A 17,460-nucleotide genomic window follows, 5' to 3' on the forward strand; every position below is an offset into this window, starting at 1 on the left:
TAAATGATTAACTCTTGTATGAATATCTATATCAATTCATATCTCAACATTACAAACTTATGTAAAGACTCATATTTACATGTCAACTTATTATATCTCTTCTCTTCAACAACTTGTTTAAAGTATTTGAAAAATTGGATAATATACACATTCAAATTCATGCAAGACTTAAAATTAGAATTCAAACATTTACTAAGTTGAGCACTTCACATTCCAAGTGTAAATTTTTCCTTCATGTGACATAATACTCATTTTTCTTAATTTAATTCAATTGTTATCATGAGCATTATAGTCTACTCAAACTCTACTTCAATGTCAATGTTATACATGCATTTTTTGAAATCTCTTACAAAATAACTTCTTTCTTTCATTAAATTACCAAGGTGCTTAATTCCATTTTGAAACAAGTGTCAAGTACATAAATCATTGTACAATAATACTACACCAAAAATCGTAGTACCTCTATAATGGTTGAAACTGAAGAAGAAAAAAAAATAAAACAAGTGACCTGTTGCATGATTGATACAACATGTAGTATCCAATGACACAACATCACCAAAATACCCATAATCCAATAACATATTTATATTAGCCCAATATACATTTGTGATTTACTTGTCTATATCTATTTAGTATACATGGAAGAAAGACAAGGTCTCCAACAATTATCGCTGAAAATATTGTAAAAAACATCCTATTTCACCATACACCATACTTTTTTGTCTTTTTGCTCTGAGATGATTTTTAACATCTATTTGTGTGTATCCAATTTTAGCTTTATGTCTTGCATGTGTACTCATTAGTTGAAATGTTGGCTTTTGTCTTGATTCAAAGTTATTTGTCCAATCAATTTCATAAGTTTATACTTCAGTTGTCTTTTTTATGCAATGCAAGCATGTGCATTGTTTTTGAAAGTTTGCAAAGGGTGATTATCTTTTCATATCTACCCTTGGTTTCCAATCAACATTTAAAGATTTCATAATATACTTCCTAGCAAATGAATGCAAAAATAAATAAATAAATAAATAACTATAACTTTCAATATATACTTGTACATTTTAAAATACCTTAATTTCATTATCATATAACCATAAACTAAAAAGAAGTAAACAAAACAAATTTAATTTAAGGGTTTTAAATATAAGTTGAACTATTAGATAAATGAATATTACAATATTGTTTAAGTACAAAGAATTTTTTTTAATATAGAAAACGTCCTTACCAAGATGTCATATAACATCTTTTAATGCTCTACAACAACTAACCATGGAAGCTCCTTTGCAATAGTTATGGAGGATGCTTCACAATAACTATGCTCGACAACCATGCAGGGTGCTCCGCAACAACTATGGTGAGAAACACCTTCGAATTCATGGAAGTAATCATAGGAGAAGATGAGTTGTCAAAGAAGATGAGACTTTGTAGTTTCTTCATTTGCAAGAAGCTTTCTCACTTTGTAAATGTATATAAATGTTAAAAGTATTTATTGATACATGTCAAAATCTTATTTGCTTTTATTATTTGATGGCCAAATCATTCAAAAGTTAGAGTAACTTTTGAGCACTAGAGGCAGGGGATTCAAATTCCATCCACCATTGCCACTCATCCCATGAGCAAAAACATGAACCACCATCACTACCTCTCCATCAAACTCTGGCAACAAATGATATCCTATCATCAAAGCATTTAATATGTACTTCACCATGCCTCAACCTGTGACCTATGCTCCTTCTTAATGGCAGGCCTACAAACAGTTGGTGGGTGCATAACTTTAAAGATAATACATGTATTTGTGTTGTGTTATGATTTTTCACCCCCTCTAAATTTATTTGAACTCATTGCCCCTAATTTTCTAATTGTTGTTTATTTTTTTATTAGCTAGTTTATTTATTATATTTTAGTCTTTTTTTAGCTCACTTTTTATTGTTAATGAGTGTTTTGTAATTTTTTTAAAAAAAATTATAGCTCTAAGTGTTTTGTAATAATTTTATGTTGGGAGGGAAGAGTAACTCACTCAATACACCACACTGCCTCCCTTGTCTTCTTTCATAATTTTTGTTGGGAAAGGTAAAAAAGGCAATGATGAGCTGGATTATGATCAACAATACAATTATACAAATGAGCTACAACAGATGTCTTGAAGGTATCATCTACTTATATGCATTGGGATGACATAAACACCTTTAGCAAAAGACATGTGTTTGTTTGTTTTATTCTATTCCCGAATTTTAAAGCCATGTTGAACGTAATTTTACTTTGTTATAACTTTTTTATTGAAAGAAACTAGAGGATGATACAAACATGCTCTAAAAACTTGTCGGTCAAGAAATCTATATTCTAAAGTATTATTTTTATTTTGATAACTTAAAAAATATTTCGTGCAAAATAATGAAAATATTTCCTTTAAATATATAATTAACTTTAGTATAATTTATAATAATTTTTAAATTAATAATCAAATACGTGAATCAACAGATAAATTGTTAAAATGCAACATATTTATTTTTATTAAGAGATGAAAATATTTACTTTAACATAAGATATGAAAATATGTAATATTTATATCTTATCGAGGGAATGTTAGTGTAATGGGTATTTTGATAATAATCATTTTATAACAACAGTTAACAGATTTTGATGAAAAATTTTGAAAATTGGTCAAATATTATATATTGAAATTTGTTAAGGGAAGCACAAACAGAACATTAGTATTTCAAGAGAGGAGGTGTAATTTACTTTATATTTTAACATAAGAGAGGAGAGTAGTGCAATATTCTTAATTTATGGGAGGGTAACATAATGTACTCATTTATTTATACAAATATTGAAACTAATTATACATATTATTAAATAATGAATTAAAATAAATCAATATGTACACTACATATTTTGTTTTCCCTATACGTTGACACGGTCAAAAAACCTAGTTTACTTTCAGGATAAAATTGATTTTGATGCCTTAATAACCGTATGAATATGTATAAAAAATAATCTTAATTAAATATTTTATGCTTAAATATATTTGTATTTCTTTAAATTTAGAATAAATTTATTTTTAATCTTTAAGATTAAAAATTGATTTTTTTAGTCTTATAATTTTTAAAAATATAATTTTAGTCTCTCAAATTAAAATAATTATGTAGTATTAATTGAGCTTAATTTCATGTTTTTACTAACAAGAAAATTAGTATATGAATTTTGTGTAAAATTTTTTAAAGATTCACCAACGAAATTTGACTATAAAAATTAAAACAAGATTTCTTTAAATTATAAGGATTAAAAAAATCTATTTTAAATTTGAGAAATCAAAATAAATTTATCCTAATTTTTAAAAACTAAAAATATAATTAAACCAATATTTTATATTGAAAGATGTATATATGAAAAATAATTCTCAACCAAATTGTTCGACTCAAATGGTTTAGTCACTGCATGGACCAATTCAATTAATTAGTTTGGTGAGTGATTTGTTAAGCTATATTTATACTAAAGTTTACTCCATTAAGTGTCCATAATTTCAATACCATTTTATTTTTAATAACTTCTAAAGAAAATTGTAAGAAACTATCATAAATATTAAAGCAGTAAAATTGTCATAAAAAATTATTATTTTCTCTAATTTTAACAAAGGCACAAACTACCTATTAATTATATATAAATTTTAGGATAATTTATTCCTATAATTATATCTGGACCACTTTTACTTTCATTATCTTTTATTTATGTATTTATTTATTTTCTCTTTCTTTTTCTATTTTAATAATATTCAATTTTCAAACCTCATTTTTTTTTTAAATAATCACTTATTATTCTTTTATTTTTATTTTTAATTAGAGAGACATGAATTGTTTATTTTTCTCATGATTTAAAATAACAAAAGTAAATTAGAGTTGTTCAGAACTAGTCAAAACATAATTGAAAGATTTTTTCTTTTTAAATGTAGATTGAAAAGTTTAAAAGATTATTTTTTTACAAATACTTTTATTAAAGAACTTTTTTAAAAGTATTTTAATAAAGTTTAAAGTTATTATCATTCAATATAATTATATTAACTTATACATAAAAAGTAGAGAATTAGATAATGTTATATATTTAATTAATTTTATATGAAAACAATATAAAATTAAAATTACATTAAAAATATACTTTTATATATTATACACAATTCACTATCTCGCATGATAATGATTTAAAAAATTTAATTTTAACGAGAACATTTGTGAGACGACCTAAAAAATTTCTTTAACTATGTATTTATTTCAATTTTTATTTATTATATTTATTTATAAATTAAAATTTAATATTTTAAAATAAAATATCAATAATTAAAAATAATTATATATCAATATAAATTATTCATCATAAATTTAAAATATAATTTATACATTTAAAATATTTTTTTTACAAATTTGAAATATTATTTATACATTTAAGTAAATATATAATACTTATATAGTTTTTTTTTATAAATTTTATTTATATATAATAAACATGTATCATTTACATTACACATATATCAATTATTTTTAATTTATTAAAATTATAATGATGATTATAGAATTTGAATTTAAAATTATATGTATATGTCAGTTAAAATACTAATTATAACTATCAAATTATATTTTTAATTTAAAATAAAAAAATTAAACACCTCTCCTTTACTAATCTGGATTGAAAATAATAGGAAAAAATAAATGTCACCAAGTATTCTATGTTTCTATGAGTTTAATTTCTACAAAAGACATCGTTCTAATATTTGTAAAGTTCGTAGTTTTTGTTTTGTTATATTTTTTTACTTATCCCTACCAACCAAAACTAAAACCTTCACTCGCCACTTCCCAAACTTGAAACCCCATTTATTCAAATCTCTTAAAGTTCATAAATTTCGCAAAAATTGGAATCCCCTTTTAATTCCAAAACCCACCACTGTCACTCCTATCACTACTGATTTCCACCGATTCAATCCATTTGTTGTTCTAAATTTCTGTGTTGTTTGACTTTGGGTTCCATAGCTTGGAAGCCAAAAGAAGATGGAGAAGCTTAACTTGGCCCTTGTGTCTTCCCCAAAACCTTTGATGTTGGGTCATGCTTCTGCTAAAGACGCTTCAGCCAGAGACGTTTTTGGGAGAAAGCCTTTCTCTTTTGGGAGGGCCTTAGTTGCTCCTCACCGTTGCAGATTCCGTGTTTCTGCACTCTCTTCCTCACATCATGGCGCAAAATCTGGTATTCAGTTTTGGAAATCTATTTTTGTTTTATTACTATTCTCTTTCTCTCTGTGTGTGTTGGGGGTGGGGTGGAGTTTATTGTTAGAATTTATGTTTGGTAGGAAAGAGATTCACTGGATTTTGATGGGGTTCAATCCAATGAAATGTGTGTTGTTGACTTTGAGGTGAATTGATAGGTCAATGATGCTGTTGATGTGGTTGTTTTGTTTTGTTTGTTTCTTCTTAAGTGCAACAATTTAAAGAAAAAAACTGAATTGAACATGTTGATTCTTTTTGGTATGTGACTAGAGCTATGAATACAATATGTTGACATTTTCGGGGGTTTAAGGGTGTGTTTGGATAAGCAGTTAAAAAAAAGGCACCTTTTGTTATATGGCCTTTGTTTTAGAATGTATTCTTTCTGACTTTTAAGAAAAGTTTAAAACTTTAATCCTATCCGGGATTTTGGCTTTTGAACGTGTTAAGATTATGTGTTTTTATGATAAAACACTTTTTTCTTAAAAAAGTGCAAACAGATGGCCCAAGTTTTAATAAAACACTAAAATGTTTTTGCAATTAGTTTTACTATTAGCATGTCGTGTTTGTGGACGGGATTGGATCCTGAATTTTGGAGCAAGGACATGCCCAAGGTCGATTGTAGTTGATAGAATTGTAAATCCATGGATAAATATTAGCTGCATGTCTGTGTATTTTGAATCCATTTTGGCAATGCATAATTATCGTGTGTGTTGACTTCTCTTCTTTTGTTATTAATGAGTGCATGCTGTACAAGTTTAATATCTGTCAATATTTTTAACTCATCTCTTAAAACACACAAGTAATGCATGCTGGGAATACAGTGCAGGAGAAGCTGATAGTGAAGCGTTTTGCTAGTGTTTCTTCTTCAAGGGGTCAAGAAACAACATCAATTGGAGTTAATCCACAATTAGCACCACCTCCGTCTTCAACTATGTAATCATTGACTATTTTTTTCTTTTTTTCTTTCGTCTTTTGCTTATTAATTTTCTTTAGAATCGTTTTGTCTCATGTTTTTATGATGGTTAATACTGGAGGTGGGTGTGGTTGATGTATATTTTATTCATTTCAATTAGTTGATATGTTTTTCGGTTCACATTCTTATTTGTCTATTTACTATATTTCTAGAGGGTCACCTCTCTTCTGGATTGGTGTTGGTGTTGGATTTTCTGCACTGTTTTCAATGGTGAGAACCGAGAAGCATAGTCACAACTCTACTTTACTTACACTGAAGAGTTTATCTTTGCTGTATGTTTAATAAATTGTGTGTTATTGTTTTCGCAGGTAGCTTCAAGATTAAAGGTGAGTGCCACTTTATTGCAAGGCATTGAATATTGATATAAGCTGGTTTGTTATTTGAGTTTCACTGTAACTGTGGGTGTAAGATGTAAGAAATTTTGAAAATCACGGATATAGGCTGCTGCATTCTTTGAGTTATGACATAACCTATAAGGTATAGGGACCATAGCAAGTCCGAGGAGTGGTTTGTTGTTAGAGTAATAAGAGCATATCTTCACCTTCAGATCTTAAATGAATAGTTGAGATTGGAAAGTAACCATCATGCAGCTTTTTTAAATGACACATGACCTTTTAAATAACTTTTAATCTTGGGAAGTATAATAAGAATACATCATTCTGAGAGTTTTATTGAATTTGAGATTTTGATTTATCTTTATGACAATCTGGGTATTGTTTGTGATGCCATCTTTTAGTATTTGTATTTCTTTGTGAAAGGGATGGGAGCATGGATCAGAAGTCAAGATTAAGCCCAAAAAGTACGTCTTGCAAGTCTTATAGCCTAAACTTGTAAGACATTTTTGTGCTTAATCTCAGCCTCTTGATCCATGCGCTCAGTCCTATCACTTCATCAGTTCTTGTAGATGCCCTGTCTAACTCTAACATTATTTTTCAAGGTTTTTGACAGGGTTCTTTGTAGAACTATAAGAACTAACCCTGAACATTTTACATAATTTAAACATTTGTCTTTTGATTTTCTTTTAGAAATATGCAATGCAACAAGCTTTCAAGACCATGATGGGCCAGATGAATTCACAAAATAACCAATTTAACAATGCTGCCTTTTCTCCTGGATCTCCTTTTCCCTTTTCAACGCCTTCAGCATCAGGGCCCACTACACCTGCTAGTTCTGCAGCTACACAATACCAAGTACCTCCAGCATATAATGCATCTCAATCTACTGTCACAGTAGATATACCTGCAACCAAAGTAGAACCTTCCCCAACTACTAATATTAAGGATGAAGAGGAAGTAAAGAACGAACCCAAAAAAATTGGTAACTAACAATCTCTGCTTAGCACTTCTATTTCTTTCTTGTTGGATGAGACATACTACTTGTGAAATTTATAAATGTTGAGATGATGTGTCCACTAGGAGATGAATATTTGGTTTTAGGTAAATTAAAAAAAAAGCCCATGATAGGCTCTTCATTTTATCTTTACTGCCTACATATTAGATTTACTACAGTTAGCTTTTTAGTGGAATCACTGTTCTAACTTATAATTGATATAACTCCGCTAACATGCTAGACAAGATTAAAGGGGAATTTGGTTTTGCTATGCTCAACTTGATATCAAAACATTCTTTTTGTGGAATCTTCCAAATAGTATTGCCAACTGGTTCATCCTACCATGAACGGTTCATTATTCTTGCCGATAAGATAATAAGGTTAAGCTTTCTTACTTCTGTTGTATCTGGGATGAATGTATGTCACTATTGTTTGAACTCCTTCCTGCATGCAAGTGTATCTCTCAATTATTTTTGTCTTAATTTTAGTGGCAAGCTACTGAGTATTAACTGTGAAACTAGAGAGCACATGAACCCATCTTTTAGCTCCCTTACTTTTGTGTAGTATTTGAGATGAGGCATGAGTGTATCTGTACCTATTATTTGCTTAACCTTTCTTGTATGCTAGTTTGCTAACCCACATGTTTTTCAGTGACTTGTACTCGCAATGTACTGTTATATCAAATTAGAGGATGAGCCAGTGAGTCCACAGCAATCATATATTCAGAAACTAAATTTAGAAAATGGATAATGTTGAGAAATAGAAAGTGGGAAATTAGGAATGAGAAAACCAAATGCAGAAGCTTAACTGTTAGAAATTGCTTCATATTAAAAATATTTGAAATAATTAATAACACTATTTCAATCAAGATAAGCTTTTTTTTTTTTTTTTTAAATAATTCTTCTGCAATGAAAAGTGAAGATGGAAAACATAGGGAGTCATAAGTAGCAGATATGATATCTGATGTTGTCTGATTTTATATTCATATAAACGTTGAATCTTTTTTTGTTAAAATTCCTCAGATTTTCTATTATAGCTTTTGTAGATGTTTCTCCTGAGGAAACTGCGCAGAAGAGTCCTTTTGAAAATTTTAAAGATGTTGATGAATCAAGTTCAGTCAAGGAAGCCCGGGTTCCAGATGAAGTGAGTTTTTGAGATATATGTTTTTGCTAAAGAAGTTCAGTGACTTGTGTTGTTCTTAATATGCAATATGCATTTATTGAAGGTTTCTCAAAATGGAGCACCCTCTAACCAAGGTTTTGGTAATTTTTCTGGTTCTCAATCTACAAGTAAGTAGAGTCCTTTGAAATTGAAAATGTCTACAATTTGGATTTATTGGTGGAAAACCCCATGTAATGTGATTGATAAGAACCTTAGGAGAATCAACCACTTTACTTTGTGCCAACTATTTTTCTTTGATAACTTTTGCTTGGCCCTCTAGGCTAAAAAATGTGTTCATGTGTTCCACTTCTGCCCTTTTTTTGTTCTCCTTCCTTTTCTTGTTTCTTCTTGTTGACACTTCTAAAATCACCGGCCCACCACATCTGCCACTGTACGAATACTTCTGTTTGGCAGCTCTGGCATCCACTTGACTGGCTGCGCACTAGTCAAAATGGGGTTGCAGAGTGTGTTGGGATGTTTTAGGATCTAATTTCATGGTATGGGACTTGATTCCCACATTGAAAGTAGGAGATTCTAGTGTGGTGTTTATTAAGGTCCCTTGGGCTCTCCCATTACAAGAGCTAGCTTTTGTGGTGTGGTTCATTCAAGGCTCTTACAAGAAATACATCTAGGAAATATGTTGGCATGAAAAATTGTTTTATATCAGTCCTTCCAAATAAGTTGCTCTTGGCATTATTATGATAGCAAATATTGATTTAATATTGCTATCATCGTTGAGTTTATGATGGATCATGTGCACTTCATATGTCTCTAGTTTTTCTCTTTACTATAAATTCATTCTTGTCAACTATCATATACTTTCTGGCTCTAAATATTTCATTACCTGAATTGAAATGGTGTCATCAAACAAATTTGTTTAGTTCCAAAATGGATCATTTTCTAATCATGTTGGTGCTACTGGCTTATATCAATTTAATTAAACCTTGTTTGTTGTCTTGAAATATTTGTTGTTTTTGCAATTATCTTCCTCTAATGTTTCCTTCAATGGGCTGCTTTCTGGGTTAATCAAATGTCCTAAATGTGTCATTTTTAATTTTTGGACAGGAAAATCAGTCTTGTCAGTGGAAGCTCTGGAGGAAATGCTGGAGGACCCAACAGTGCAGAAGATGATTTTTCCGTAATATTAGTTCCTTCCATCTTATATTGATTATAAATTTTCATTTCCAGGGTGTGTTTGGGAAAGCTGTAAAAATTAGATTATTTCAATAATCGATTATTGTTATAATCGATTATAATCTGAGAAAAATTTATTTGGGTAAATTTTCTGACAAGTGATTTGAAGATATTTAATTTCGTTTGGATACAACAAAAAAATCAGTTTGACATAAAAAAAGCTGTTTAGAAATAATCATTGATGATCACTTTATGAATATCTAATTTTTTTTTTTTGTATTTATAATATCGAACAATGTGATGTATATATTCTTTCAACTTTGTTAACTTTAGTGAAAAAAAATATACCATATACTTTTTAATACACATAGAAGGGATTGATTGATTATTTACGGTGCCACTTTGTATATGTGCATAGTTTCAAATTTCTAGCTTCATAAAAACAGCTTATTTTTCAAGGAAAAAAGCTGTTTACAAATTTAAGTTATCCTAAATCCAACTTTTTTTTTGTTTTGCAAACAGCTTTCCTCTAACAAAAACAGCTGAAATGGGAGATTTGATCTCTCCCAAACACTCACTAAATAGTTATCGTCTATTGTGGCTTTGTCAGCACAGTATAAATATGGATATGTTTAAACTTTAAGTAGGTTCTAGTTTTAAATATATTGAAGTCTCTAATTTTAGAAGTGCTGATGACAGTGGTACTAGTCCCTGTGATATTCATAATTGGGGTTTGAAGTGGTTCTGTTTTTTTGTTTATTTATTTTGAAACATTTACTTTGGAAGTTTAGATGTGTCTAAAATTCTACCGGTGCTTGTAATTATCTTTTTACTGCATCCTCTTGGTACTTTGCCTATGATAGTTTTAGGGGAAACATGTACTTCTGTATGCTTTCATTTCTAATAAAAACTCTGTATCCAAAAAGAAAGTGTAATTGGTTTGCCGGTAGCCTTTTAATTGTTGATCATTAAATGGAGCTAACTTATGCTGTGTCTGATTCTTACATTCTCAATAAACTGATTGCCGATGTGATTTTGTTTATGATTACTTGTTGAAAATTTACAGATATGACTTACATGCTTGTTTAGATTATTTATGGACCTTTTCCACTTATCCTACAGAAGTAACTTTTTTTTGGTTCTGTTGCAGCTATTTACCCGAGGAAATGAGGAACCCTGCTACCTTCAAATGTAATTCTCTACTTTTAACAGTTTTCTGCTAATCAGAGTTTTAAGATTCATCATTTGTGCAGAGTGTAATTTTCATTGTTTAGCACCTTCCTGGAAATAAATCATAGTTAACAATAATGCCGACTTTGTTATCACTTTTTTACATGTACAATATTGTCTATATACAACAGTTCTATGTGGATTTCCATTTTCATTTTTTTCCAACATGATATAATGGACGCACTTTATGTAGTTTGAAAATAGTTTGTGGGTCAAAAGTGATTTTTTTTTTCTTCTTCTCAACTGGTAGATATTAATTTCTACTTGACATCTTAATATAATTGGTCATTGAGTAATAGTTTCTGTACTGTTACTGTTTTTAATAGGGATGCTTAAGAATCCACAGTACCGTCAACAACTTGAAGAAATGCTGTAAGTTCTTCATACTGTTTATTCAGAACCATTTTGTTTCATCAATATTCTCATTCACCATGGATTCAATTGTTATTTGGACAGCTAAGCTTCTGGGAAAATGCTTACCTGCATTAAGCTTGCTTGACATATTTCAAGAAAAAATAGTTTGCTGGTGAATGAAAAAGTACTCTAAAATTCACAATCCAGTTATTAGCCTCTAAAATTCTCATTTAGTTGATTTAGCTTTAATGTTGTTAGGAATTAGGAAATAGGATTCACGTGCTTTTTAACTACAAGTGCTCAGTTTTTAGAGTTTACTAACAATCACATTCCATATCATTGCATTGACTGAGATCTTAATTAGCTGATAAATGTATTTTTATTTGTTATTTCCATCTGAAGCTTCATCCTATGTGCTGCACTTAGATAAATCTATGCATATTTTTGTAAATTTATGGTATAAAATCTTCTCGGATGTGTAAAGAGATTCATATGTTTCCTCTTTTTTTCTTTCAGAAACAACATGAGTGGAAACACTGAATGGGACAGCCGAATGATGGACACCTTAAAGAATTTTGACCTTAATAGTCCTGAAGTCAAGCAGCAATTTGGTAGGTTATTATAATAATATTGTTATGTCTTGCAAATTCACTAGCTAATCTTATTACTTATTGACTTGAAAACATTCTCAAATACATAATCACCTTTTTCGCTTCCGTTCTGTGGGAATTATATCTTCTACTTAGTTGATCATCTTGATTCTTGAAGATCATCACCAATTGCTCAATAGTTTCCCTGTCTCTAGGTTTAGTTAATCAAAATTTCCAAAGTTGCGAGACTGATGATTTAAGTATTTGATAATATCGCCTTCTATATTTCCTTTCAAATGTTAATAGCTTAAGTATGAACTTTTCTTCCCACTATTAGTCTTTTCTGAATATATTTATACTTTCACCAGATCAAATTGGGCTTTCTCCAGAAGAAGTCATTTCAAAGATTATGGCAAATCCTGATGTTGCAATGGCATTTCAAAATCCTAGAGTTCAAGCAGCTATCATGGATGTATGTTCTAATTTAAATATTTTATTGGTTATTCATATCAAAACTCTGTTCTAATTTAAATATTTTATTGGTCATTCATATTTTATTGTTCTAATTTAAATATCTTCCTGTGCTTGCAGTGTTCACAGAATCCGATGAATATTACTAAATACCAAAATGATAAGGAGGTATACGTTGATACTTCTCTGGCTTCAATTTTGTTTTCCCTGGAGGAATGTACTTATTGAGTTTGGTTTTTTCAACTTGTGTTTCCTGTTGGCTCTGTTGCATGCATGGGTTCTCTATTCCACACACTACCTTCCGATCCTTATTTTTTGGTCTAGATTGTAGTTAGTTTCAGGTTTATGTCAGGTGACAACCTTTTGATGACTTTCAATGAGACTACGTAGATAAGTTGATCATATTGGAATTACTAAATTTCCATGGTTCAATAAATTAATCAATGACATCATGTGGAGAAAATAAATATATTTTTCCCCCTTAAGAATTGATAGAGAGGTTCTAGTCAATAGCTTTTAATAGGAATATTTTGAATTTGCGTATGTTTCACCATGTTTCTAATGAATAATGCTATAATAATTATCCTTTCAGTAATTTCTAATGAATACAAATAAGGTTTAAGTCCTTAAACTAATAAAGTTGTAATTGGGTCCTTCATCTTTTTATATTTTTGTAATTTAGTCATTGTGGTTTGAAGTTCGTTTAGGATCTATGAAATTTCACAATATTTTTAATATCAGCATACTTAGACAACCATATTAGATTATCATAGTGTTATCATCCGTATGTATTAAGAATATTTTATGAAATTTTATGGATTTCAAACAAACTTTTTATCCCAAGGACTAAATTACAGAAATTTAAAAATATAGAAAGACTTGATTACAATTTTTTTTAGCATAGGGACCTAAATGAAAAATTCTAAAAAATCTCGGGGACTAAATGATATCTTAAACCTATAAACAATGTTAATGTATAAAGATTTGGATCTTGAATGTTTCCTCTAATGATGTTTTATGATCTTAACATTTCAGGTTATGGATGTCTTCAATAAAATATCAGAACTCTTCCCTGGAGTAGGTTCACCTTGATGCATCTGTGCGTTGTTGCTGTTTACTGGGTCAAGTTATGCATGCCTTTTCTGATGAGCAATGAGATTAGCTCTGCCTAACCACAAGAAACTAAGCAAAACTCATGCTCATGGCTGTATACTGCAGGCTCATGGTTACAGCATCCATTCCGACACGCCGACAGTGACTGTATGGCCTGGGCTAAAATGTTGCCATAGTTGGATTTTTTTTGTTTCACTAAAGTAGTTGAGATTGTAAATTGATGTTTTATGTTTCATTGAATATTTTGTTGGAGGCATTGCACCTGCAATGTGGTTTTTGAGTACTTACGTGCCGTTAAAAATGTGAATGCCACGCATAATCTTTTATTTTTATTTTTTATTGTTTCACATAATCTTTAAATAAAGCACAAGTTGCATGAGATTAAACTATTATGTAAGCGACCAAATAAGTTCCAACTATTGAATACTCAATGATGAACCGTATAATCAAGGGCTATGCATTGGAGTGCACATTTGGATAATGTCAGTGTTTATTTCTTTTTTAATTTTTGTAATTTAAAAAGTTTGACTGTCTTTTCCTTTCAAGCGTTCTTGTACCATCACAGTTGACTGGTTGGTAAAGGCAATTGCCAGATTTGTTGATGAAGTTGTGTAGACTAGACACTCTTGTTCATTACAAATTCCAAACGTGTAGCCGTTGCTTATTAATTTAACCAACAAAAATAAAATACAACACGGCAAGCAAATGAGTATAACCGTTGTACCAAATTTGAATGATGACAGAATAAGAAGGGCAAGCAAAATGCTATTTAATATTTATTACTGTATGTGGTAGTGGTACGTCCATGTATGGTCAAAAAAGACATTATGATATTTAAGTTAGTGATTTTGTGGGGTCAGAGAACCCAACTTGACCCTTAACGGATCTGTGTGTTGCAGCCCGCTCTGCATTTCAAATTTTGAATATTTTCTCTCTCTCTCACAAATAAAAAGGCTACAATCTTTTTTAAAAATTGATTCTTGGACAGCGTTCCACACCCCCTATTCTATTCCATTCTCCTTTTCTTTCTTTCTTAACACCATTTCACCTTCCATTTTTCTTCAGGTGAGAATCTTTCTCTCAAAATTCCATGGGTGCATGTTTCAGTAAGAAGAAAGAGTCTTCTCCTTCTAACCCTTCCCCTCTTGCTGCAACCAAGTCATCTTCTTCCACAGCACCTGCTGTGCCTGAGCTGAAGAGTCCTTCTCTTAGTGGTGTCACTGTTTCCAAACTCAAGGTGGAAACTGACCCAGAAGTGAAACTGAACAAGGAGAACACTAAGAAAGTGGAAGAGAAGCATGAGACAGTGCCAGAAGGTGAAGGGCATGTGAAAAAAGAGATTTTTATCATCAAGCACAGGAAGAGCCATGATGACAGAGAGAGAAACTCCAACACAGCTCAGCAGAACGCCACCACTGAATCAATGTGTGACAAAACTGCACCAGCAGCACCACCACCAGCAGTAGTAGCAGTGAGGACTTCAAGCTGCACGAAAGAAGAGGTGGATGCTATTCTCATACAGTGTGGGAGACTCAGCAGAAGCTCTTCAGGCAATGCTGTTGCTGCCTCTGGAGAACACAGGAGAAGGTACTCAGGCTCAAAGAGAAGCTACGATTTTGACCACTGTGACAATGACACCATCTCCAATGAAGAGGACACAAGGAAAGCCAATGCAAGTGAAAACAGCAGTGAATTGTGTGAGGATGACAGACATCAATACCGGCCGCGGCACCGCCAGTCGCCGAGTCCAAGGCCTTCTTCTCATGAAAGGAGGAGAAGAACACCAAGCAGGGAAAGAGAGCAGCAACAAAGATCAAGCAGTAGAGAGAGGAGAGTCAGTAGATCTCCTGGAAGAAGATCATCAGATAACACCACACCTGCTGCCAATGCAAGAAGCAATAATAGCAACGCTGTTTCTAGGCCTGGAAAAATGGTTTCTGTGCCTGCCACTGTCTCTTCACTAGTGATGGATAAGAGTAACAACAATGGTGGTGGTGAATCTGCAGCAGCCACTGGCATCAAGAGGATCACAGTGAAGAGAAATGTTGGTGCTGCCTCGCCACGATCTCAGTCTCCTGCAAGAGCAATTGGGAATGCAGCAAATGCTGGTAAAGCATTCAATGAGAGTCAGCAGCAGCAGCCATCACTTAGCCGCAGCTCTTCAAGGAAAGCAGAACAATCACCTTACAAAAGAAATCCACTCAGTGAGATTGAGCCTAATTCCCTTGCTTTTCCACATTCAACACCCAACAACAACAACAGCAGGGTGCAAAACAAACCCAGAAAAGAATTTGAAATTGAAGCTACTCAGGTATTACTCTCTCTTTAATATTTGGTTCAGAATTTCTCAGGTTTGAAGATTTTAACAAACTTGGATTGACTTGAAATTTTATCAGTATTTAGAAAAAAATTTCATTCATTTTAGTGACTAACTCCAATTGACATGAGATTTTGTTCATGTATAGTAATTGAGTAGTCTTATTGATGTGATTAATGTAAATTATGCAATGGTGTTTTTCCTTATTGCAGAAACCAAATGGCGGCAGAACTGTATTGGACAAGGGCATGATTGCAAATTGCAAGACAAAGGTGCAACAAGAGGAAGATGTGAAAATGCAGCCTTCAATTACTGATAATATTGTTGTGAAAACAATGGTGCCACCGGGGGTTGACAACCTAAAACCTCACACATTAACAAGAAGCAGATCTGCAAGGCGATCCCGGGATTTAGACCTAAACCCTGAAGCTCTATTGAATCCTCCACAGTCCTACACTTCACTGCTGCTTGAAGATATCCAGAATTTTCATCAAAAGAGCACACCTTCTGTTCCTCTCCCAGCTTGTGTTACCAAAGCTTGCTCTATCCTTGAAGCTGTTGCTGATCTCAACTCTAACACCAACTTGAATTTCTGTGGTGCAGAAGACAGGAGAAGTCCACCATCTTTTCAGTGTAGTAGGAATGATTACAATGTTCCGTTGAGTGCCAATGATTATGGGAAAGGGGAGCCTGATGCTGAGGACCCTGTTGTAGAATCTATGTTAGTTGTCAATGATGATGATGTGATGGAACCAAGCTTGCATAAGTATGTGACATTGAATAGGGGTGGTTCATTTGGTGGGGTGGACATGGACGATCAAGAGTCTTCAGGAAGCAACAGCTTCACGGTGAGTAGTGGTCAACAGCACTGGGGGATTTCTTCTTCATCATGGGAACCAAGTTCTGTTGAATCAAAAGATAGTTGGACTTCAAGATTGAACTGCTCCAGAGAGGAAAGTCTGAAAAGTCCTTTAGGCTTGGAAGGGAGGGTATCATCTGAAGCAGGGTGTGATGTGGATGGAGTTGGGAAGAGATTGAATAGCAAAAGGAGACAGTGTGATCATCAGCACGGCAGTGGGATAGGGCGTGGCAGGCTTGGTGCCAATAAAGTTCTTCACAACATACCTGTTGTCACAGCATCTACACCCACATAGATGTGTTGAATGAATTCACTTCCATGTTGTAACTTAAATACTCGACAAGTTTAACATTCCTTCTGTTTGGAGTTGCCCACTTTGCAGCCAGTTCTCATTTAATTAAGGTCAAAATTAACAATTCTGACCACTCATCTCTTCACTTGTAGCTTTATGTTTTTTATTTCTTCAAATTATAAACAGGTGATTGGTCATACTTTTTAGCTTCATATATATCAACTCGGACAATGATATATGTTACAATTCCAATGGTATATGTTATAATTTTCAAACGGAAATGGATATAAAAGCTGGTAAGTGAAATTAATTAACAGAGTTTATTACAGTTGTGGTATTGTGTGTTCTATAATCTAATCTTGGGGTCTCGTCATCGTGTATGTTGCAGACTTGA

The 17,460-nt window shown here is 31.9% G+C and overlaps 2 protein-coding genes across 4 annotated transcripts; both read left to right on the plus strand.

Moving 5' to 3' along the window:
* The first annotated feature begins 4,783 nt into the window (after positions 1-4,783).
* Positions 4,784-13,930, plus strand: TIC40 (hydroxyproline-rich glycoprotein family protein). Of its 3 annotated transcripts, none has more exons than XM_020368249.3 (14): positions 4,784-5,223; positions 6,065-6,176; positions 6,369-6,426; positions 6,525-6,542; positions 7,242-7,533; positions 8,582-8,688; positions 8,771-8,807; positions 9,772-9,844; positions 10,991-11,031; positions 11,397-11,442; positions 11,941-12,035; positions 12,383-12,486; positions 12,606-12,653; positions 13,521-13,930. In XM_020368249.3, exons 1-14 carry the CDS (start codon positions 5,031-5,033, stop codon positions 13,575-13,577), a joined length of 1,281 nt encoding a protein of 426 aa, XP_020223838.1. In that variant the 5' UTR covers positions 4,784-5,030; the 3' UTR covers positions 13,578-13,930. The 3 variants fall into 3 exon arrangements, with proteins under 3 accessions (XP_020223838.1, XP_020223837.1, XP_020223836.1); XM_020368248.3 differs by having other exon boundaries at positions 8,591-8,688; positions 8,771-8,834; XM_020368247.3 differs by having other exon boundaries at positions 4,785-5,223; positions 8,771-8,834.
* A 500-nt stretch (positions 13,931-14,430) lies between these two features.
* LOC109805509 (uncharacterized protein At1g65710) lies at positions 14,431-17,318 on the plus strand. The gene is made up of 2 exons (XM_020367597.3): positions 14,431-15,909; positions 16,128-17,318. Exons 1-2 carry the CDS (start codon positions 14,689-14,691, stop codon positions 17,067-17,069), a joined length of 2,163 nt encoding a protein of 720 aa, XP_020223186.1. The 5' UTR covers positions 14,431-14,688; the 3' UTR covers positions 17,070-17,318.
* Positions 17,319-17,460: the final 142 nt, after the last annotated feature.

This window comes from Cajanus cajan, chromosome 3 (assembly GCF_000230855.2).
Source record: "Cajanus cajan strain Asha chromosome 3, NIPB_CcT2T_4, whole genome shotgun sequence".
NCBI classification, from domain to species: domain Eukaryota; kingdom Viridiplantae; phylum Streptophyta; class Magnoliopsida; order Fabales; family Fabaceae; genus Cajanus; species Cajanus cajan.

Bases quoted from the DNA above. Each gene is read 5' to 3' on its own strand.
- TIC40 (XM_020368247.3), top strand. From the start codon at position 5,031: ATGGAGAAGCTTAACTTGGCCCTTGTGTCTTCCCCAAAACCTTTGATG. The intron at 8,689-8,770 runs GTGAGTTTTTGA...CATTTATTGAAG, and splicing joins AAGCCCGGGTTCCAGATGAA to GTTTCTCAAAATGGAGCACC. The intron at 8,835-9,771 runs GTAAGTAGAGTC...ATTTTTGGACAG, and splicing joins TTCTGGTTCTCAATCTACAA to GAAAATCAGTCTTGTCAGTG.
- LOC109805509 (XM_020367597.3), top strand. From the start codon at position 14,689: ATGGGTGCATGTTTCAGTAAGAAGAAAGAGTCTTCTCCTTCTAACCCT. The intron at 15,910-16,127 runs GTATTACTCTCT...TCCTTATTGCAG, and splicing joins TTGAAATTGAAGCTACTCAG to AAACCAAATGGCGGCAGAAC.